General features: G+C 38.1%; 3 protein-coding genes across 3 annotated transcripts in view; all 3 read right to left on the bottom strand.

Moving 5' to 3' along the window:
* LOC140143081 (kelch-like protein 14) overlaps nucleotides 1–25637 on the bottom strand; it is a 163409-nt gene that overhangs the window by 82135 nt on the left and 55637 nt on the right. The window lies entirely within an intron of this gene.
* LOC140142327 (uncharacterized) lies at nucleotides 4371–4841 on the bottom strand. The gene has a single exon (XM_072164296.1). It carries the CDS (start codon nucleotides 4839–4841, stop codon nucleotides 4371–4373), a length of 471 nt encoding a protein of 156 aa, XP_072020397.1.
* Nucleotides 21843–25637, bottom strand: part of LOC140142328 (uncharacterized) — a 28143-nt gene continuing 24348 nt past the window's right edge. The window contains exon 10 of the mRNA XM_072164297.1: nucleotides 21843–22208. The gene's annotated coding sequence lies outside the window, so the exon portion shown is untranslated. The remainder of the gene's footprint in view (nucleotides 22209–25637) is intronic.

Here is a 25637-nt window from a genome sequence, read left to right on the forward strand (position 1 = left end):
AGTAGTCACTTGTCTGTGCAGTGTGTGTCCGTAGCATATCTCTCCCTGCAACACATGTTTATCTCTACTCATGGCTACATTACAGACTTATTATTCGATGTAGAATATTTGACGTAACATATCTAGGTTATTTAATGTATTCCCATTCTGTTTCCAGTGATGTTTAAGTTCTAACAAATGTTTGATGACGTAAAATTGATAATATATTTCTTCCAGATATTCTATGTAGCATACAGCATTTGGCCTGGCCATTGGCCTGTAACTTTTTGGCCGGGCTGGTAACTTTCCTGGCTAGCAATCAAGTTGCCGGCCCAGCTGGCCAGTTACTTTTTAAAGCTCAAAGTATTAGTTTTTAAATATTCATGATTCATGAATGCGTCATCAATCTGTGATTATTTATTAAATCACTCACGAAGCATGGTATCAAAATTCTTGATCTTCCCAGAAACATTTCAACAGTCCAACCTATGCTTTGACCAGCCAAAGTTCTATATAGGGACCTATTCTATGCAATGTTTAGTACTAACATATTTAGCATACCCGATTCGAAGCATTAACCGCGATGCCCGTTTTGAACAGCCTGAGTCGAACTCTGACTGACATCAGTAATGTGGATTATGATGATATGGAAGAAGAAGTTACGATCCGGGGGAAGTTACATTTTGACAGGGATGTGCCACTATATAGAACTCTGAGTCATATTTTTAACACTGGTAACATATTATCGATTTTATATCATCAAACATTCTTTAGAACTCTAACATTACTGTAAACTGAACGAGAATTAAATAACATAGATATGTTACATCAAATATTCTACGGCGAATACTTTAAGTCTGTATACGGCCTAATAGCATAATAATAAGTATGAACTGTCTTACTGTCATCTTTTAGACTATGCAGAACAATTGCATAGTACACATTTTGCACAATGGGATTTGCATAAAGACAGAGCATTTTGGACCCTGTCTGAAATCTGGAGACATGTGGTGCAAACAAGTAAACCTGGGTAAACCTTGGTTTACCTGGTACTGTTTTAGAATATATCTCCAATTTGAAAGCATGGAATTATTGATTTACGGAATAATGATCAATGTTTGACGCTTCTTGTGATACTCTTTTTGTACGTAATATTAAATAAAAGTTACCAATTTCAATGAATGGATATGTAAATTTTTGCAAAAAAGACGAAAATGCTTCTTGTGTAAAGGGTTATTATAATTAGAAAATAAAATTTGACACCTTGTAACTATTATACTGTTGAAGATTTAAAAGGGAGGCGATCGTTTAGATAACTCAAAAAATAATTAAATTTGTAGCACTAACATGGACCTGCTACTGCAGAAATGTCACTGTACCTTCATACTGATTGATTGTTTCACCTTGGTACTATACTTGTAAGAAGTCACATGATGTTTAAATTGATAATTATTGTTGCATTATGTGTATCTCATATAGTATACATGTTTATGATATCAAACAAGGACCATGTATTTGTTATCCAATTGAGGACTCACAAATTTGGTTTTCTCCAGCTTACCAAGGACAAAATGGTGATTTGTGCATACATGTTTGCTGGCAAACATGGACACACACAGGATTTTTCACCTTACTGCGGACTTGCCTCCACCCGAGGACAGTCCTCAGTCTCAAACTGCTGCAAAAGACCTCAAATGCATGTGTAAAAAACTAAAGTCAGCAGTTGATGGATAAAATTCTGTTTTGTATCATAAACAAAAAAAATCTGCCATTTTAGTCCATGATAAAGTGATGAAAACATGATACACGCGTTCATGGTTAGATAGCAATACACACAAGGGTGTGGGGGTATGTATAAAATAACATGATCACACACAAACTTCATGTATGTGTCCTCATTTGATAGCATAAACAGTCTTGCTTGACTTGCATGGGTTTTTTTTTCTGAATAGATGACGGTTTCTCTACATGTACAGGGTGTCCCAAAAAAGATGCCCCTCATTGTGCCCTCTTATTCTCCTATTTCAGAAAGGTTGATCAAGTATATGTTGGTATGTAAAGAAGTCTTTACCCAATAGCTTTAATAAACCGAAACAATTCTTTCAATAGGCTCATAACTTTTAAAGATATGTCCTTTTGAAGAAATTTAACTGTTTTTCACTTTGTCCACAGATGAGGTTTGGCTACATCAAAGATTAAATGAAAAAAAAAAAAAAAAAAAGGTTAATGACATGGAAAGATAAGGCCTTGGAACACATTCACTGGTGTGATAAACGTAATTTAATTGGTATATTTAACAGAATTAGACTTTCAAGGGTGGGTCATAGGAGATGTTACAAATGAGTCAATCGATGCTTACATTCAATTGCTTCTTTCCTTTAACACCCCACTATGTTTGAGACTCCACAAAATCCTGTAAATAGGCGTATTGAATGTGAGCTAGCTCTTAAAGAAAGAATAACTTATAAATTTGTCAATGAAAAGAAAGCAAGAAACAATAAAGTAAGAAACATAAAACAAAAGGCATAAAATAACCGAGAAAAACATAAGTAATTGCAAGTATAGCAAAAGAAGTCCCATCCCACATCAATTTCGCCCAAATTAATGCCACTTCACAAAATTCATAACCCATAAGCCCACCGGTAAAGCCCATTCCCTAAAATAAAGTTGTTATTTTATAAAGTTGTCATCGAGGAATGTTTTATATTCATGCATGGTATATGCACTTTTCAATCTTTGAAGTAGCCAAGCCTCCTCCGTAGACAGTGAAAAACGGATACATTTCTTTAAAAAAAGTTATTAGTCGGTTTAAATAATTGTTTTGGTTTATTAACCCTAACACTGACCCAGGTTTTTTGCTATCGGAAGTCACAGAAGATCCGAAAAAGTCAAGAGAAGTCAAAAGAAGAATTTTTGACTTGGCACCCCCAGGATTTGAACCTTTGACCTCCCGCATGCCAACCACACGATCGCGTACCAGGAGCTACACGGGTTATTGCTGCCCGGCCAGCAATTCCGTGAGCATTTGACACTTGGGGTGATTACATCATCGCAGACCCTGGGATGCATGCATGCGCAGAATTTTTCATTGTGGTATTCTGTGGTATTTTCGGGTGTAAGGGTTAACATAGGCTCTAATCTGGAAAAATACATTTTAACTAACCCTAACACTGACCCAGGTTTTTTTGCTATCGGAAGTCACAGCAGATCCCAAAAAGTCAAGAAGAAGAAGAATTTTTGACTTGGCATCCCTGGGATTCGACCTTTTGACCCACCGCATGCCAACCACACAATCGCGGACCGGGAGCTACACAAGTTATTGCTGCCCGGCCAGCAATTCCGTGAGCATTTGACACTTAGGGTGATTGCGTCATTGCTGACCCTGGGATGCATGCATGCGCAGAATTTTTCATCGTGGTATTCTGTGGTATTTTCGGGTGTAAGGGTTAAAGCTGACAGGTAAAGGCTTCTTCACATATACTTATCAACTTTTCTGAAATAGGAGAAAAAGAGGGCCCAATGAGGGGCCTTTATTTTTGGGTCACCCTGTATGATTAAACATTACTGTGTTGCTTGAGACATGAAAAGATAAATACAGCACAAGTTTAAAATTACCTAATTGTAGTTGTGATTTTATTGTGTACTCCATATAAAGGTATTTGTTTCAGTCATTGTGTTTTGATTCTTGCCAATCAGACAGTTCCGGAGTCTGGCAGTGGCGTAGCCAAGACATTTTCAGAGGGGGGGGGGGCAATGCATATTTCCAGGGGGAAAACTTTGACGAAAATGGGCTATATCAGGGCGGCCAGCATTTCACAGGGGGGCAAGACTTCTCACAGGGGGGAGAGCTGCCCCTTGCCCCCCCCCTTGGCTACGCCACAGGAGTCTTACAAAGAAAGAAAGAATAAAAACCCCATTTCCCATGTGATATACCTTTCAAGAGCAAGTCTTGACAAACCTTTGGTATACCTGTGCAGGTGAAGAACATCACAAGTGGATATTTTTAATTGAAGTATCCGCAAATAAGTTAATCAATATTGTCAATAAAACATATTTGAAAGATTCTTGCGAACAAATCCAATATTTTGGGTTGATGTTACGTAACTCAATGACAGTTTCATGCTAACACTTGGCATTTTCTCGAACTGACTGACCAATTCCTGCACCTCAAAGGCTGCTTCCGGTTGGGGCTGACGTAGGTGGCACTGTTATGAGTTGGTCATAAATATGCAGAAGAAAGTATATAGTTCCCCTCATCTCTGTTGAGTGTTTTGCCCTCTTTCTTATCTAGATGGCTTCCTTTATATGTCTTCTCTTTCTGTTCTGTTCTGTCTCTGATTTCTGATTATTCACATCCAATTACATGATTTGGTGACTGCTTACTTGCTTGCTTAAGTCGAGTGTTGTCCTCGAACTGTGATGGCCCTCCATATCTTCCTGTCTTGCATTGCTGTTACCATGTCAGTCGATTCAAGTCCTGTGTCTTGTCTTAGGATGTCGACAAATGTTAGGGCGGGTCTTCCTTGTTTTCTTTTCCCGTGCTTTGGAATCCAGTGCACCAATTTAGATACAGGTTCTGTCTTGCTTCTGTAGCAGTGGCCAGCAAACCGTGTCCTTCTTTCCCCGATCTTGTCTGATAACTTTGGGAGGTCACCATACAGCTCTTTGTTTGTCATATGCTGCTTCCAGTGGACATTACGCATTGCCCTCAACAGTCTGGTGTAACAGCCATCCAGCTCCTTTGCCAGTTTGGAAGTGACTGTCCATGCCTCACACCCATAGAGCAGTACTGATTCAACTGTTGCCGTAAATAGGCATTGCTTGAACCTTGTTGAGAGAGATGACTTCCAGATCTTAGCCATCCCATTACAAGCTCTCTAGACTGCTGATTTTCGGATTTTAACATCCTTTTCTGAGCTCTGCATCCATGCCCCCAGGTACTTGAAATTTGTGACCTCCTCAATCTGTGTTCTACTGTTTGTCTTGAGTGTGAGACCTTTGTTGTGGTGAAATGCCATGAACTTCATTTTGCCAGCATTCATTCTCAGTCCGACCTTTCCTACTGATTGTGGGATAGGCTTTTACGACGGGAATTCATAACAATTAGTGGGTTTTTAGTGGGTTCGCCGTCGGACAAGTTTAGAACTGTCAAGCTTTCGTCAGGAGTAGCTCCGACTTCTTCAGGACAAAGTGCCTAAGATTGATACATGTAGACCGCCCCTTGTCTACTGATGACTCTGAAAAGAGCCGTTCACTGAAGACTGCCCCTTGTCAACAGAGAACAAGCAGATCTCGCCTATCTGCTAATATAAAGGTTTTGGTGGCTCTGAAAAGAGCCGTTTGCTGAAGACTGCCCCTTGTCAACAGAAACAAGCAGATCTCGCCTATCTGCTAATATAAAGGTTTAGGTGGCTCTGAAAAGAGCCGTTTGTTTGCTGAAGACTGCCCCTTGTCAACAGAAACAAGCAGACCTCGCCTATCTGCTGAATTTTTGTAAGTTTTAGTGGCTCTGAAGAGCCGTTTGCTGAAGACTGCCCCTTGTCAACAGAAACAAGCAGACCCAAGTCTTTGCCCCTATATTATACATATCTTTCTTGTCACCAATGTGCTATAATTTTGGAGAAAAATGCAAAAATAGGCACAAAATTGGCCAGGGGTGTAGTACCCCTTTAATGAAAAAAGATTGTCAAATTTGCCAGTGGTGTAGATTTCTTTTTGACATTGGGGATGGGGTCGGAAAATTTTAGAGTAAATCCAGCACTTTTTGGCGACAGAATATGTTTACTGTACAAATTGGCGCGAAAAAATTTTGCCCTGCCATTTTGAAGCTAAATTGATGAAATATACACTAGTACCCCATATCTTTCAAATGTCTGTCTAGTTGTGATTTGAAGGAGTTTGTCTTGGCATTCACTACGTATGATGGCAAGGAGTTCCACTGATTGACAACTCTTTGTGAGTTGAAATCTTGTCTGCTCCTGAGCGCTTTGTGTATAGCCTTGGTTTGAACAGCTTCTGACTGTGTCCTCAGTGTTTGCTAGCTTGAAGAATCTGTCTTGGTCCACTCTCTCAAAATGATTCAAGATATCTGGGACCAACTTAGCTCTCCTTTGGACTTTTTCTTATTGCACTTAATATCTGTCATGTGATATAGACACATCTCATACCGGTACTCTCACCCTCTTCCATGCACCTCCATCAATTTTCCCACTGGCCAAAATTGTCAATGGGCCCGCTAGTGCAAGGAAAAAATAGAAAGGTGAGAGAACTTATGGCCCAAACATCCAAAGGAAAAGAGAAAAGGGAGAGAAAGAGAGAGAGAGAGGGGGGAGAGAGCGAGAGAGAGGGAAGAGGGAGGAAGGGATAGGGGGGGTTCATACGATGCAGTTCCATACGATTATTATCAATATCACATTTTATTAGCCCGTATCCCATGATCATTTTGACCACTCGAAGGCAAAGAAAAAGGTGCTGAAACAGTGGCGTAGCGGCAAGAAGGGGACGGGGGGGGAGGTCGCAATTACCCCCTAGCATAAATTGTCTATTTGACCCCCCCCGTAGTGCAGGGAAAGCTGTTGAAATGCTTATTACACAAAAAGCTATTATAGGGAGCACTAATTAGTAAAGATAACTAGTAAAGATAAAACAATAAAAGGGCCAACCCGATAACCAAAAAAGAAAAGTCCAAATAGATGCCGAGAGGCTGTGTGCGACACGTTTCTTGTATTGAGTGCCCGAACCGAAAATTGTCAGTATCGTTACAAAATTGGCAAAATTGGATTTAGTCATTATACCATATCATTGAGCTATTTCAAACGCAGGGCCGGTCAGTTTACCATTGGGCCAGATGGGCAAGGGCCCGGTGCCCCCAACTTGCCTAATGTACGGTATGTTCCCTTTTAGTCCGAAAACACTTGCGCTCTTCGTGAGCACTGGGCCCGGGGGCACTCCAACCCAAAGACCCCATATTTTTTTACAAACACATGCTCTGTCACCCAAAGACCCCTTATTTTTCCATTTGATCTGTCGCCCAAAGACCCTTATAATACAACATGTACAAGTTCAATTTGAACAGCAACTTTATCACTCATTTTGTTACTTATTTTGAAAAAACAAAGAAATTTGAAGCCGTTTAGAACTAGAAATTCAATTTTCGAGGTTGTTTGCGCGTTTCGGTTCTCACCCAAAGATTCCATTTAAAAAAAGTCATGTTCTCACCCAAATGACCCCATATTGTTTACATTTTGCTCTCACCGAACGCCAAAAATTATGCTCTCACCCAATGACCCCATGTTTTTTACATTTTGCTCTCACCGAATGCCCCTTAGTGCGAAAGTGCCAGCCCTACACCTATATCCATTTCAAATTGAAGTGCCCCCGGGAAATGGTCTTTACATAGCAAAATCCACCTTCATTTGAGGCTAAACTTGCCTGAAATTGGAAATATTTATCGCGCATTTTAACCACGACATTAGTACGAATTATGGCCCAAATTAATTTTTATTAAGACAATTAAAAGCTAATTTTCCTCGTGCGAACGCGCAATTGCTTAAAAAAATAATAACTCAGTTTGCCATTTTCTGTCTTCGGGCACTGTATTGAAAAATCTAAACATATTTCCTTCGTTTTTCTTTGATGTTTTTACTCAGAAAGTCCATTATTCGATGGGGGTGCATCGCACCACCCGCACCTATCCCCAATTTTTGTTTGGTGGATTTGGGCCCCGCCCCATACAAACTTGCCCCCATGAAAAAAATCCCAGCTACGCCACTGATCTTTATCTCCCTCCCCTCCCCCTCTCTCTCCGTGGCCTTCTCTCCAGGGGCGTAACCAGACTAGACCTGACCTTCCGGGGTGCAAGATTTAAAAATGTCCCAATTTCTGATCAAAAGTTGAAGTATTTCCGCGAACGACAGGTGGGGTCCAGGGACCCGCTTTAGAGCCCATGGCGGGGTCCAGGGGCAAAGTCCCAGGCGGGGATGGGTGAAGCTCCCGGAAGCTCCTGGCTTTTGGCATATTAGAAGCTAAAAGCTAAAGCAGTGTTAGGCCTACAGAGTACAAATGAAAGTAGTATAGATTTGCTTAAAGCTGCACTAAAATTTGTTACAGTTATCCATGAGTTAAGATTTCCATTTTCATTCTTATCATAAATGAATAATGTGCAAAATTTAAACTAAAATTTATACAATATGGTGAACACTGGCCTATGTGGTCTTTATGTAAAAATGAAAATATTAGGCCTACAGATTTAAGTTTTTTCCTTTTTTTCGTTTCTTCCCTCTTTTTCTTTCCTTTTCTCTTCTTCCTTCCCCTTTCCTCTTCTTTCGTTTCTCCTTTTTTCTTCTCCCTTCCCCTTCCCCATTTTCTCTCTCTTCTCCCTTTCCCTAAATTCTGCCTTCCCTATTTTTTGATCTTCTTCCCAGTTCTTTTGTGTAGGGGGGGTGTTCCTCCCTGCTCCCAGGGCCGTTTAGATTTTGGCGCCCTAGGCAAAGCCTCTCCTTGTCGCCCCACCAAAGCATACCAAAAAGTGTTTAGGAGGTTACCCCCTGAAAACTTGAACTATTTGTATACTGCCCACGATTTCTTGTTTTCTGTATTTTTATCCCACTTTTTGTTTCTTTCCCCATTCCATTTTTTGCGCCCCTCTGCGTTTGCTACCCTATAGGCGACCGCCATACCAGGCCTAATGGTCGGAACGGCCCTGCCTGCCCCTACGCCACTTTCTCTTTTCCCTTTTTTAGGGATCGCAAGAGGGTGTCGCACCCCTATGGCGACAGCCCTGAATGAACAATAGGCCCCATTTAAGGTTAATCAGTTACGACGGTTAGCTGTAGGCCTATAGACGAGTTCATTTACGTGTGAGATAGACAAAAATGAAACACCAATTTTTTGCTTGACGGTGACTCTAAATACCCTCCTGAACAACGTATATGGTCTATCAAAAGAGAGCAAAAAGGTCGACAGGGAAAATATTAATTTGCATATTTCCAAAATGGCCGCCAATAATGCAGGCCTCAAAATTTCCAAATTGGGGAAATGCGGATAAAAATCATATAATTGTATTGATCTCATCAATCATCATTAGGATTTTGAAAAGTATAGTTTGACCTATCTCCGATGATTAGTTCTTGAATTTTAGGCATAAAGGTCAAATGTCAAATTTTGGTCTCGATCATTATGTAGGCATACAGGGGTAAAAAATCAAAAATACTTCGATTTCGCTCAAAGTTGTCTCAAATTTTATGTTGTTCAGGAGATATTTAAGATATTTTGAATATTCATAGGCATGGTTAGGATAATTGAGATAATTTGGATATTTTAGATAATTTGGATATTATTATGGCTATTTCGGATAATATGGATATTAAGGCTAATTAGGATATTATTGATGAGATTCATCTGGATCGTTCAAAAGTCAATTAATTAAATGAGATTCTGTTAAGGGAACAACCCAAAAGTTCGATGAAGCCCTATAAACGAAAGTCCTTTCGTTACAAGGCTAACTCCCTCCCCCTCCCTTATAACGTAAGTTTTCAAATATCGACAATTCCAACCCGGATTCATAGGATACAGGACCATCGCTATGGTGGATGGGGATGTGGAGGAGTGCAACTTTGCAATGATAGGCCTATTGATCACTTTATGGAAGAAACCAATAATCTATTTTAAAATAGGCCTATTTTTCTTCATACCTTTTTGGGCACGAAAAAATTATGACTTGCTGGATTTTCAAATAAAAAAGAATCAAGGTGCGGTAGGGCATACAGCTGATTAAAAATGAACTTACAAATTGCAGGTTGCGAGTAGGCCTACTGCACTCTATATTGATTTGAAATTATTTCGAAGTAACCACTGTAAAATGCCAATATCGTACTTCAGAAAATACTACAATTTAGGCCTATATATTAAACCCTTAAAAAAGATCAACCTTGACCGATGTTTGAACTACTTTTTTTGCAAACGTAGTCGGACTTTTTACCTCCCTAACGAAAGGACTTTCGTTTATAGGGCTTCATCGAACCTTTGGGTTGTTCCCTAACAGATCCAAAAGAAATGAAGTACTCACTCAAAATACTCGGAAACTGGAGGTACGAGAATTGCAATGCGTGTGTAAATGCTTCTTTGGCGCGCCAGGCTGCTGCGCGACTGCGCGATTGGTACGAGTCCACGCTCTTTACGAGTCGCGTTTTTTAACACACAGTGCGTGTGCTTTTTAACACACTGTGCGTGTGACGCGAAGCGTCGACCCCCCGATGCCACATAATTTGGTTTGTACTTCTATGCGGACAGACTACAATAGAGGTTGTAATATGGGTGGTTGTGGAAAAAATTCCAACCAAAAGGCCATTTATTCCGTAATAGAAAAAAGGGCACTTGAGTTTCTCTATTTTTGAGAAACTATAGAAAGCTATCGTAGGACGCGTTTCGATTAATGGTGATCAAGACTTATAGTTGATTTTTGTTTAAATTAATTTCATCAGCTACATTTTGCTCAGCTGAATTTTAAGACCACCTAGACTAGTAGGCCCTATGTTAGTAGACCTATATTTGTTCACCGTAGAAAAATAAATCTGGCAGGCATAGCTATATAACTTAGGTCTAAAATGCCTAACTTTTTGACATTGGCAACTTGGTCCATTTTTGGTGACAGAGCTTTTTCTTCTTCTAAAAATGGAACATACAATCTCTATTATGGCATTGTCTAGGGCCGACTAGGCCCATGCTAACATGACAGAAATCATGTCCTAGGCCTATTATGAAAAGTAAGTCCATGTGACCACCAATACCTTAACCCTTATGTAGGCCCTATGTAGCATGGTCAAATATGGTACCAAATGGCCCCTGTGACCATCAGTACCTCGACTAGTGTAATTCTGCAGCACCGTCAAGAGTGGTACCAGATGGTACCAAAATGGTCCATTTGACCATTAGTAGGCCTACCCTAATATGTAAATCTGTAGCATGGTCAAAATGTGGTAACAAATTGGTCCATGTGACCATCATTCAGTACTTTAACTACGATGGGCGGTCAATAAGTTCATAGAACAAGGTACTTGAAAGAGTTCTAGCAATTCTTTCTATCTCACTCTTTAGCATGGTCACTACAAACCTTAATGCATCCGGCGCAATTTTTCTTGAAACCTTCTATGTCAAATGGAAGTCTTCCGATAGCTCCTTGAGCCACTCTTCAGTGAAGGCTCACCAGCATTGATCACCAGCAAACCTGATATTATGAAGCAAGGACTTAAAATTCTAAAATAGGTTTCACTAACTGGAGGCCATGCCTGAACCACAATATGGTTACTTTAGTTAACTGGCCCTCTGCATAGGCGTAAATCCCGGGGATGGGGGATTTATCCCCCAATATTTTGCCAGGGGAATGGTCCATACAATCATCCCCCAATGTTGACGCCTGATAATGGGTTTCTGACCAAATTAACCTCATATTTGCTCATATTAGCCCCAAAAGAGCAAATTTTCGCTCGCTTCGCGCGCATTTATACTACCGTACTTTTACACCATATTTCATCAGTTTAGCTTCAAAATAGCAAAAATTTTCGCGCGCTTCGCACACATTTATATCATAAACTAATTCTGTCGCCAAAGGGTGCTGGATTGACTATACTTCCAACTTCATCCCCCCCAATGTCAAAAAGAAATCTACGCCACTGCCCCTCTGTCGTGAATGGCAGCTTGACAAACTAAGAATAGCGAACAGGACACAATCCGAGAACAGTCACATTCCTATTATTTTATTTTTTTATTTATTTATAACATTCGGCCGAAGCCAGGCTAATCCCAATAGTGCTCAGAGGCTACTAAATTTAAGGGACGCCATCCGGATATGACGGGACAGGGATATTATCAACCTTCTTCACATGATGGCCTGCCTCAATATCAAAATTGTATGATATATGCCTATGATTGTAGGCCTACTCATTTTCATTTGGCAAATGATCTGTCATCAAGACTCTCCCTAGATCTCAGAACCAGCGATGAAGACTTTGCACTATGGTGACCGAATGATGATCTTCTTAGGTGTGGGAGATCCATGTGCTTCCACTATATGCTCTCGTAATTTCCGGTGATTAATGTATGTTTTATCACCTTTAGCCACTACATTAAACTTGCCTCGGTCATCATTCTAAGTGTATAGAAGGTGTGGACCTGAATATCTCAATTGGTATCAAATTTGTACATTAAGATTCTGGGACCCCATCTAGAAGACACCCTGGAATACCCAATGTTGTCACATTTTGAGTATCTCATCTTTCTTTTTTTGGTTCTTTATCCATTATCAATGCCACTGTACCAGCACATATATCGTTAGTGGTGACTTCAGCAAGCCTTTTGGACCTTGGATGATCTTCAAGGACGCTCATTCCATTCTTGAACTCAAAGAACCATTTCGTTGCTGTTGAATATCAAGGACTTTATTACCATTTACAGCAACTGTACATTGTTAAATTTCATTTGAGTTTTCACCGCCGTTCGGAAAAATTTCCATAATGACCCCGTATTCACTTCTGGTAGTGCCTGTGAATTCATGGAGGTAGGCTTCCTCTGCAGAGTTCACTGCCCACATACCGTGATGCAAAAATCTAATATCTTTGCAGTAATGTTTTGAAGGAACAAGTTTTCAAATGAGACCAAATTCAATACCGTGCGACAAAGTAGCATACCGAGTTCTACGAACTTTTGACCGCCCTTCGTAGTGTAATTTTGTAGCTGGTCAAGCGTGGTACCAAATTGGTAACTGTATGTGACCATCAGAACTTGTATCAGAACCTGTATCTTCAGTATTTTGTAGCATGGTCAAATGTGGTACCAAATTAGTCCCTGTGACCATCAGCACTTTAACTAGTGTAATTCTGTAGCTGATCAAGTGTGGTACCAAATTGGTCACTGTGGCCATCAGTACTTTAACCCCTATCTTATTCTGTAGCATGGTCAAGTGTGGTACCAATTTGGTCCATGTGACCATCAGTACCTTAACCCCTATGTAATTATGTAGCATGGTCAAATGTGGTACCAAATTAGTCCCTGCAGCACTTTAACTAGTGTAATTCTGTAGCTGATCAAGTGTGGTACCAAATTGGTCACTGTGGCCATCAGTACTTTAACCCCTATCTTATTCTGTAGCATGGTCAAGTGTGGTACCAATTTGGTCCATGTGACCATCAGTACCTTAACCCCTATGTAATTATGTAGCATGGTCAAATGTGGTACCAAATTAGTCCCTGTGATCATCAGCACTTTAACTAGTGTAATTCTGTAGCTGATCAAGTGTGGTACCAAATTGGTCACTGTGTCCATCAGTACTTTAACCCCTATCTTATTCTGTAGCATGGTCAAGTGTGGTACCAATTTGGTCCATGTGACCATCAGTACCTTAACCCCTATGTAATTATGTAGCATGGTCAAATGTGGTACCAAATTAGTCCCTGCAGCACTTTAACTAGTGTAATTCTGTAGCTGATCAAGTGTGGTACCAAATTGGTCACTGTGGCCATCAGTACTTTAACCCCGATCTTATTCTGTAGCATGGTCAAGTGTGGTACCAATTTGGTCCATGTGACCATCAGTACCTTAACCCCTATGTAATTATGTAGCATGGTCAAATGTGGTACCAAATTAGTCCCTGCAGCACTTTAACTAGTGTAATTCTGTAGCTGATCAAGTGTGGTACCAAATTGGGTCACTGTGGCCATCAGTACTTTAACCCCTATCTTATTTTGTAGCATGGTCAAATGTGGTACCAAATTGGTCCCTGTGACCATCATTGCTCAAGTCGCCAATCAACATGCAACACTTCAGGCCTAGAAATTATACGGCTCTTTGCATCCCTATTTTTGACCTGAAAAAAAAAGACTTTTGATTGATGTTGATATTAATAATTGTGCTCGTCCAAAGAATTTTAACATTACTAAACCTCTTTTTTTTCCACCATTTCATTGTCCACTTTGGAAGCATTATCTGCAATATAAAGTTGTAACCTTTGTAGATTCAACAATATTCCCAGTTATAGGAAACTCTTCCAGCTGTTGTTGAGTCAGCTGAAAGAAATGATTGGGAGGGGCACAGTTAAAATTTGCCACCATTAGTATTATGGGTACAGGGCGTTAGTCGGACACGCCAAAATATCCAAACTATACTCTGCCAGTACGTCTGACACGCCGCTACTCCGACAATAAAACCATTGCGCTAGTCTGAGATTGAAAACCACTGCGCTAGTCGGAATCTGGAAACCATTGCACTAGTCCGAATTTGAAAAACACTGCGCTAGTCTGAATTTGAATTGGGGGAAACACTGTGCTAGTCCGGGGTGCTAGCCTGATATTTGGACTAGCGCAGTGTTTTTCCGATTCGGACTAGCCCAGTGTTTTTCCGATTTGGACTAGCGCTGTAGTTTTCAGTTTCGATCTAGCACCATGGTTTTCAGTTTGGGACTAGCGCAGTGTTGGACTGAGGAAGTGTTTTCCAAATTCGGACTTACGTAGTGTATTTCGAATTCGGACTAGCAGTGTGTCGGACTGAAAACTTTGTTTCAGATTTGGACTAGCGGCATGTCAGACTGTTGTAGTGGTTTTCATTTTCGAACTAGCGCATGCTTTTTTTTGGACTAGCGTCGTGCTTTTCCTTTTCGGACTGAGGGAATTTGTCTTGTCGGACTAGTGGCGTGTCAGACTGAGCAGTGCACCCCAGCATAATATAGAAGACACAAGGTTTATGAGGATTCACAACAGGGGCGCAGCAAGAGCTTCAGGGGCCCATGGACTAGGAGCTGTACATGCCCTTTTAACCGGGGCTGGATCGTGGGGGCCCTAGGCCAGGCCAAAATTTGGAGGCCCCGAACTCACGTGCAGAGGAAGGCAAGGCCAAGTTTTGGTTTATGTATAATATATTTTGTTTCAATGTGACTAGGACATTTATGCGCACAGCGAACAAAAACAAAATCAATTCCAGACTATTTTAGCCCCAGATTAATATGAATTTGCACGCAAAGTTTTTACTATTTCGCCCCAAAACATGCTGTTGGAGTTAACAGAAAGATGCATAGTGCACTTATGGGCCCCCCTTGAATCCAGGTCCATCTGGCCAAATTGTAAATCCAGCCCTGCCCTCCAATATCACACCTTATTTAATTTTTGTATTTTTGCTTGGGGCCCCTGAACCTTCGGGACCCATGGACTCCGTCCACCTTGTCCCCCGCTTGCTACGGCCCTGATTCACAACATATTTTTGCAACACAAATAAATTAAAGCTTACAATAATTGAGAAGTTATACAAGTGCACATTTTATTCATAGCTTGCTAAAATACATATGTTGAACATGATTTCGAAGGCTATTTAATTATTTTACTGTAGAGATATTGGCCGGGGGTGGCACTTACATTACGTGATGGACACCATGCTCATGTATGGACTCTTGAAACGTCACAGTGCCCTAAACGAGTATTACTCAGCGCATGCAAAAAATACCTTAAACAAGTATTACTCAGCGCATGCAAAAAATACCTTAAACAAGTATTACTCAGCGCATCCAAAAATACCTTAAACAAGTATTTTGCCTTTTTTTTTTTAACACTAAGAAAGTAAAAATTCATGTTTCTTAATATTTTACCCTACGATGTGTTCGGATAAAAGTCAAACATAGCCTATTTCACTCTCTTTTTATTTTGCCATTAAACTTTGGTACCCTAAGCACGTACTTTGCTTGGAAAAGTTTACCGTTTTGCCTGATATTTGGTGTTTTTGACACCCTAACCATGTACAGCGTTGTACTTGCCCAATGCTGAAAAACAACCCTTTTTACTTGTTTTTGTACACGAGCATGGTGTCCACCCCCACCCGGATATTGGTACACTGAGCCCAATTCTCTAATTTAAGCCCAATCAGACAAACAATTATTGAGAAATTGCAAGAGAATGTCTAAAATTGCTTATGAATATGTACATTTTACAAATATTTCAATAAACTTTTATGTATAAACATTCTCTGTATTTTTCAGCCTATTGCCTCCAATGGTTTCTAGTGTCTCCATGAATCTGTGGTATGGTTTGTTATAAAAAAGTTCCCCCATCATGGGAATTGGTGAACTTCTAGTGAATTAATTGTATTGGTGAAACGTTACAGTCTATGTGCTGATAGGATTGGTGCGTCACAATTGCAAAACAATTGAAATAATTCATCAGCAGCAAAATTACAGCACTTTGTTTTCTATGGCAGAAAGCACTATACAAATACAATTATTTTTATCATTTGTAACCACCAATTCTAATTTGCATATGTGATGTGATAAAGGGGAATGAGTTGTATGCTGGCAATATTCCATTTTGAGTTTTCAATATGAGCCCATATTCCATGTGAAATACTACACTTTGATCAAATCCCACTACAATTGGGTGCAGAGATATGAGCAATTCTGTGAATTTCTAAACGATGTGAAGCATAAGAATGTGTCATATTTTTAGCCCATAGCTCACAAAATTAATATTAGTGACAACCTACTTATCCCCCTTGATCATGTCACATATCATTATGAATTTGGCAGAGTGACGAATCAAGAATTTTGAGTAAATTGAGTTATTGTATGCTTAGCGATCTTTTATTTCCACCAAAAATTAATGGTAAATCTTAGATTTAGATACCAACATTTTGATTTGGACAAAACGCACCTGAGTTAATTAATTTGACCAAAAGACGAATCGTATACTTTGCTGTACAAGTCAGGTTGGTCTATAGCATTGTATAGCTGGAAATAATAATAATAATAATAATAATGTGAATTTCTAATGCGCACATCTCCACCAAATCAATGGCGCTCCTAAATTTTCTAAATTAAATGTCCTATACTATTATACTTGATACCAATGGATAGCAATCTGTTTTCGATCCAGCGATACCAATACAAAAACAAATATTGCCCACATGATATTGCTATGGCTTAACAATGTGAGTGCGGTCTCATGAAATTCCAAAAATAATACGCAAAATATAAGCCAATATTATTATTTCTGCTTTAAAATCCTCTAGTTTTTACTAAATATTACAGGGGTGACTATTTATAACTTATAAATCAAATGTAAAGTCTACAGCCTTAGAAGCAGTAATATCTACACAAAAGCCCCAAATCAAGGATGATCACAGATTTCGCCAGACCATAGATATAGAGCAACACCTTAAGTTTACTTTACAGTGTGCTTCAGATTGACACAATTTTTTTCAGTGTATTTGAATATCCTTTATACTGTGTACATACTATTACATAAGAACTATATCAATTTAGACATTACCATTCCCATGTAACGCTAGGAAGAGCCAAATATACCTGAATTTTCACTTGAACACTGCTGCCACCTCGAGAGCAACGGCTGCACACAGCAATAAAAACATGCAGAACTGCTCACAAAGCTTCGTTTCTTTTTCTTCTTTCTACCATGGACCATGTATGAAAGGACAGGAAAAGACTTATTGATGGCTATTGTTATCGGATTATCTTTTACAACCTTTGATTACATGCAAGTTGCGCCGAGGGCGCATATTTGATTTCTTAATATTTATACTTAATGTTGCCCTTCAAAATGCCGAAAAATCATCACGATATTCCAATAATTTCTACAGTTATGTCACATTGTACAGAATCACTATGATTTTTCGCAATTTTTGTGTGGCGTTGAGAATCAATTGCATAGAATTACGAAGACAAAATGTGATAATTTTAGAGAAATATAGAATGCTATAACAAATTAAACATTTTCCTGGAATATGTACACTATACTCTTTCTGTTCATATTGATTTTGATACTGAAATAATTCTTAAAATATTGATGAGTTATGTCGGCATTTCTAGAGTCTCTCATTATAGGCAAACATGTAGGCTTCTTTCGCATGATCGCATTGTGCAAGACAAGCCATGCACCAATATAACTGTGCTGGGATTTGTGTGCTTGCTCAACTGGAGATAATTTAATTTGTCAACCAGCAACTCGCATAGTATAATGAGTGAAAGTCGTTTCCAGTCCCTTCATACACAGTCCCTGTTTCAACCTACGGGAGTGGTTGAACGTTTGCAAGCTTATAATAACAAAATATTGCCAATGTTAAAAATGGTCCCAGTACATTTCTTTGCAATTCAGCTTCAATAATGAAAGACAGTCACTAAAACCAATAGTGCTGCTGCCACCACAGTTTAGAAATATGTACTCATTAAACCTCTGCATTAAACACCAAATTACACCTAGATGACCTTTGCCCACATCGGTTGGTGTCAAATGTGGTATTGTGCACGGCACACAAAAATGGACCCTTTGGACCTAATTACCTCCCCTTAAGGGCTCCGGTAGCAACGTTTGCACAGTATATTTTTGTGAGACATAAGAGGATATCAGACATATCAAATTACATTCTGAATGCATAGAATGTCCTTCTCAATAAGTCTTTAGGGGAGAAAATGTGCATCTTCAATACAAAATATCAAAATTTTCAAATGATCGTCGGCCTTTCCTACCAGCTACATGCACTTTAAGTATATATCATTAGATTTATAGATTTTACTTAAGGACTGTTAAAAAAATATTAATTTTTAATAATTTACCATAAAATTTGTATTATATCCCCAATTAAAAAAAAAAATCAAAATTATTTGATATCAGAAGGACATTTCTTGTATTCAGAATACCATTTGATGTCTGATGTGCTCTCATGTCCCACAAAAAATACTGTGCAAACGTTGCCATCTGAGCCTTTAAAGAATCAAAATTTGTACCCATTATGAGGTAAAACTAAAAAAGTACACCATTTGGCAACTTTTTGTGGAAGGTAGCATATCACATCCCTGGCTACGGGCCTGGTTGGAGTCACATAAAGGGTAAACCCGATCTCCTATTATTTTTGTACTGGCATGTAGCTACAAATGGGGTATAACTACGCTTCAGCAGTGTGTTTCTTCTGCATCCACTGTTATCACTATATTATATGTTTGTAATTTGTAACACAAGTAAAATGCAATTTGCCCTCATGAGCATGTGCAGTTTACTTCCATGTACTAATAGTGATAGTAGTTTGTGCAGCTTAGTGGCAACAAGGACTTGAATCCCCCTTTGACATGGTGGTTCTTTTCTAAAATCTGTAGTCTCTAATCAAGAGTCAACGTATTGGAAATACAATTATGTGGGGTGAAAGTGATAGTAAGACTCCATATTCACATAATACCCAGCATAAAACAACAAATGATTTGCCGAGAGCAATTTTTTCAATGGATAAATTTGCTTGTTTATCTCATCAATGAAAATAGTTTGAAGATCACATGTACGTATCTATGAATGGGGTTCATGAATGAGATTATAAGTAGAACATTTTTAATACCACTGGCTATGCCTCGGGCACAAACAAATGTTCATGCCTTAAATTTGCCTATTCATCAATCACTGCATTACCTTTGAAAATACACATAGCTCCTACATAAATTCTAGACAGTCAGTTGGTTAAGCAATCTATTATATACATTATACAAATATTTACTGCTCATGAGGGATCTGGTGGAATCTATTGGTCCACGAGGTGAACTGGAGACTGTGAGCCTACTATTTTCCCGAGACCGCCAGGTCGAGGGACAGTAATAGGCTCAGTCTGCAGTTCACCGAGGGGACCAATAGATTCCACCAGATCCCGAATCTAGAGCAGTAAATATTTGCTTTATATCCTTCGTTCATTGATTTGTGAAACGCACACATGTAGGCTAGGCCTAGTCAAGGCTAAGCTCGGGCCTTGCTTTGCTTTGATGCACATGCAACACGCACATGGTTGAATGGCTAACGCTTACCGACGTGAAACAAGTAACCCGGGCGAGTAACCATGTTCCATTATTTCACCATCAATATCAAATTACTGATCCTGAACTCAGATTATGCCATGAAACCATTGTATTTTAGCTGCAGTTCTGAGCTGCTTGTGTGCTTCGTAAGACAATATGAATTACTACACGTTAATACTAAAATCCCGCGTATGTGGCAAGTTGCACCGACCACTAGGAACTGCAACGCGGCAATGAGGTCATATGCGCTCAGAGGGAGATATAAAACCATTTCCCGAGGAAATAGTACTTTTGGCTTTTTGACTGCTTTGCAAAATTTTGGTCACATGATACTTGTTTAACCAATTAATGAATGAGCGTTTAACTAATTAATGAACGAGAATATGTTAATGAAGGATATAAATCAATTTATTACCACCTTTATCAGTGAGATAAATATTTGACATAGCACATTGCGTAAGATGCTGCATTATACACATGTACGTGAGCCCAAGACTCTAATATTTTATCTAAATATGTAAACTTTTATAGATCAACATGTATCTTGCAACAAATCAAAACATGTTGTTAGCAAACTTCAATTAAGGGGGTACTACACCCCTGCCCAATTTCGTGCCTATTTTTGTTTTTTTCTCAAATATTATAACGCATTGGTTACAAGCAAGTATTAAAGATATGAATATTATAGGGGCAAGGACTGTGACTACTGCACTGGAAATGTTATTTCAGCACAGACAACAGTTGTGGAGTTACAGTAAAAAATGAGGGAAAACCGATATTTGATCAATAAATCAATAACTGCTTGCCTTGAGTTGCTGAATTTTCAGGGCAGTAGCTGTAGTCCTTGCCCCTATAATATACAAAGCTTACTTCCACCAATGCGCTATAATTTTTAAGAAGAATGCAAAAATAGGCACAAAATTGGCCAGGGGTGTAGTACCCCCTTAATTTTTTAAGATGTTCCAGAATATATGTAGGAGTGATACAACTTACAAGACAATTATTACCATAACATTATGCAAAATACTTGTCTGGTTCGCCTACCAATGTTCCACTGTCACTAAGTTAATTTACATTTATTAGTTAAGGGGTGGGGTATGAACGTTTGGACAGTATTTATTTTGGGACATTAGAGCACATCAGACATATCGAATTGCATTCTGAATACCGTATTGTTTGTAATAAACGCTCCCCCTCTAATAAACGCCCCCCTCCCATTTTTCTGTGAAAAATTGACAAAAACGTGAACATTTGCATGACATATCATGTAGGTAAGCTTAAAACTTCCATCATGTCATGTCAGTCAAGATCGCTAAATTGAATGGACAAAACCTATTATGATTCAACTCCCATCCATTTCATTGCCTAATTATGGTAGAATTTCACAAATTCCATGCACTTACAGGTGTATTTTATTGTATTTCCAACGAAAATATCATTTTCCGTGGGCGCCGCCGTCATGTATAGTCGTAAATCTCTCCTTTTAATAGGAGCACCATCGGGAAATTGAACACGATTTTTAAGCTTTTTTCACTGACAATTCACTTCCAATAAACGCCCCCCTTTTGGAAAAATGCAACGCCCCCGGGGCGTTTATTACAAACAATACGGTATGAAGAATGTCATTCTGATATCAGATATTTTGATTTTTGAAATTCGCAATTTAATACACATTTTATGGCAAATCATTAAAAATTGATATTTTTGATATTTAACAGTACTTGAAGTAAACTTTATAAATCTGATTATTTATACTTAAAGTGTATGTAGGTGGGATGAAAAGCTGACGATCAATTGAAAATTTTGACCTTTCGTATTGAAGATATGGATTTTTTCCCCAAAACACACACAAAAAAAAATAGGCCTTTTTGGGAAAAAAGTCCATATATGAAAGGTCAAAATTTTCAATTGACCGTCGGCTTTTCCTCCCTGCTACATACACTTTAAGAATATATCATTATAGATTTATATAATTTACTTTGAGGACTTATATATCAAAAATTTGAAAAATCTCAAATTTTTATATTTTGTCATAAAATTTGTATTATATTGTGATTTTCGAAAAATGAAAATTATTTGATATCAGAAAGACATGCTTCGTATTCAGAATGCAATTCGATAGGTCTGAGGTGCTCTCATGTCCCACAAAAAATACTGTCGAAACGCAATACACGCTCATTTTAGATCCCTTAATGGAGCAGTCTTGACAATAAATGAGCATAACAGAGTATTGGTGATATTTAGTTTCCTGATTGATGAAATGATTTACCTTTGTAATACTATATGTTCAGATGATAAACTCTATTTGATTAGTGTTGTATAGAAATGGCTTCAGTAACAACAAGAACATGGCAGGAGAGTTGTGCAGGAGTCTTGCTTTTCATATAACTGCGTTGAAGAATGACTTGTTCACCTGAAGCAAGAATGACAAAATATTGTTAGCACATTTACATAATACCAGGTAGGAAATTTAACTGTGTGTAAAAGGTAACAATAGATAAGCATAGATAGGCAAGAGGGGTCAAAAGTTTCACATCACTTTTACAGAATTAATGATGATTTACAAAGTTTCACAATTAGTATATCTTCTCCCCGTTCTCTCTTCTCTTGAATACCAAAACAGATCAGGTGGCAAGCTTTCCAGGTATTCAGTTAAATATATTATTGCAATAAAGCATGAATAGATTTTATGATCTTTGTAGTTAATTGTAGTGCAAGTGGATATTTTGCAACTGAACTGTTTTTATGATATATGTGCCCATCCACCACAAATTGGTCGTAAAGTTGGCATTTTCCATTTTGATCAAAAACAGTATATGGATTTCTATAATATATTAGGAATTTGACCTTTGATGAACCATAACTTCACTTCCAGATGTCCGATAAAGCTAGTTGAGGTGTCATTTTAAAGCTGAAAGTGCATTCTTTCCCAATCTGTAATAAACAGAAAATGATCTAGAGCCGACTTTACTACAACTTTGTGGTGGATGGTCACATATAACTGCCCAAGTGGTCATCTATTTATTTATTTGTTTGTTTATTTTCTGGTGGTTGTTGTTGTGTGTGGAAGTTCCTATTGACCACTGCAGCATTCACTGCACATACTATAATCCACTGCACATAGCACTATAGACAAATCTCACGAGCTAAGTCATGGTCAGGATTTGGTCGGCCATTACTGGGTCCCCGCTGCACCAAACTGGTGTTATGACCGCCCAATCGTGCGAATAAAAGGTGCATAACACCTAAAGAAGATGTAAGGACGAGGAGGGTTAAAAGAATAATATATACAATAGAGATAATTCCGCAGGTAGTCCAGTCGCATCTACTCAAACAGAAACCTTTTGTTTGCAAGTACTAGACATCCATTTGAAGTAGCATTTGACTTTGATATGGTGCCACCATATCAAAGTCAAACACTATTTCAAATGGATGGGGGTATTGGTGTAGGACTTTATTTTTTTGTACCACACGTAAAAGGCAATAGACCATGTAGAAGCTGTGTGTTTTGGCAAAGGGAATTCTATTGTATTGTAAACTTTCATCATTCTTTTGTCTATGTGTCTTTTCGCATGTTGATGTCATATTTTGTTGGTCAAACAGTCATAATTGGCAGTCATATAAATTCATCCCCAAGTCAACAAGGTTCAAGAAAGTTCTCTCATTATTAATTGTTGGTTATACATATATACCTATACAAAATACAATGCCTGGTAACCCATCACTTGAACAGGATTTAGCCAAAGCAAACAAAGACCAGAGCTATTAAATTCTATTGCCATCTAAGGTAGAAGCTTATTATCCTCTTCAATAATAGGATTATTTTTTTTATCTTTCTAGCCCGTGAGGGTCTTTATTAAAGTGACACAAAAACAACAATATACAAACATGTATATTAACAAAAACACACACAAAAATTACATCAGCCAGCAATGATTTTTACATAATATATGACAAAAAACTTTTCTAAAATGGTATTATCAATACATTGGTTCCCATTTCTTGACATGAACACCATATTTATCTTTACTGAAGGCAATATTTTTCTCAACTTTTTCCATAAAGTATAACCACACCTTGAAATCAGAGAAATTCAGTTTTAATTCTTGAACTCTACACTTGTAAATGTATCTTTTTGCAAAAAGTATAATCATATTTATGAAAACCATATTTATATCATCTTTATAGCATCCAAGACAAATGTCAAAATATGTTAGCTGCACATTGATATTTACATCTTTCAGCCATTTCATAATATTGTCCCAAAACCTTGATACACTGTGACAATCCCACATTAAATGTCTCATTGTTTCCTTAGCTTTCTTACAAAATGAGCATCTGTCACTTTCAATTTTTCCAATTTTAAACAAGAATTCATTTGTTGGAAGAATCCTATGGATGAACCTAAATTGAAAATAGTGATCTTTAGTTTCAATTGTACACCTGTATGGCATTGAAAACACCTGCTTCCAATCAACATCCATCATGCCCCTCTCACAATTAAATTCAATCTCCCATTTATGCTTAGCTGTTGGGATGATTGCGCTTTGCTGACACAGCAATTGATATGCAAATGAGCAAACCTTTTTGGCAGCTCTGAGTTGGTTAATCAACTGTATCTCACGGTCTAGCATGCTAGTAGGGGTCAACTGATGTTTATAATGTTTGGAGACTGCATTAATTACACTGAAATACTTTAAAAGTTACACTTAATATTGTACTTTGCTTGAAATTCTTCATATGTCATAAAATGATTTTCAAAAATTAAGTCTCCAACAAAGTTCACACCTTTTTCACACCATGATTTATAATAAATTGTTTCTCTGTTTATCTTAACATGAGAATTATGCCATAAAATATCATCATTATTTTCAACACAAATATTTCTCAAATTAAACCATGACTTCATAACCTCACACAAAAAGGAGTTATGAATATTCTTATACTTAAAATCATTGACTGACCTTGGTTTACAATACCAAACCCATTCACCACCAACTTTGGAAAGTTCCTTGTAGAAAAGGCTTTTCCATTTTCCTTTATTATCATCATCTAAATATCTCTTTACCCATGTCACTTTTAAGGCATTACAAAAATGAGAAATATTTGTCATTTTTAAACCTCCATTTTCTTTGTTACAGTACATTACATCTCTCTTGACCTTATCTGGTTTACTATTCCAAATAAATTTGAAAATAATTTGCTCCACTTGTTTCATGTATTTTGAGGAGGGGGTAGGTAAAACAGAAAATAAATAAGTTAATTGTGAAAGAGCCAGTGATTTAACAATTGTAATTCTGCCTATTGGGGTCAGGTCCCTCTGCGACCAGATGTCTAAAACAGTTTTTAACTTCTTTAATTGAGGATCAAAATTTAGCTCAAACAGCTTAGTCTTATCCAAAGAGACATTTATCCCAAGAAATTTAACCGGGCCCTTTGACCACTGATAATTTTCCTCTGGAATTGGATTATCAACATTATCTTTTAAAGAGCCAATTTTGAGAAAAGTGGATTTATCGATATTTAACTTCAAACCAGAAACTGTACCAAAATTTTGTATGATATCAACTGCATTCAAAATTGATTCTCTGGATCCATCTAAAATAAGTGTGGTATCATCTGCAAATTGAGTGATTTTAACATGGTTATCATTAATTACAATACCTTTCACCTTTTTATTTTTACGAATAGAGATACCCATAAGTTCTGCACATAATATGAAAATATAACAACTTAAAGGGCAGCCTTGACGCACACCTCGAGATAATTTAAAAAAATTTGACATATAACCATTATTTACAACACAACTACTTATTTCTGTATAAAATACTTTGACCCATTT

The sequence above is a fragment of the Amphiura filiformis genome, chromosome 20, assembly GCF_039555335.1.
Source record: "Amphiura filiformis chromosome 20, Afil_fr2py, whole genome shotgun sequence".
Lineage (NCBI taxonomy): Eukaryota > Metazoa > Echinodermata > Ophiuroidea > Amphilepidida > Amphiuridae > Amphiura > Amphiura filiformis.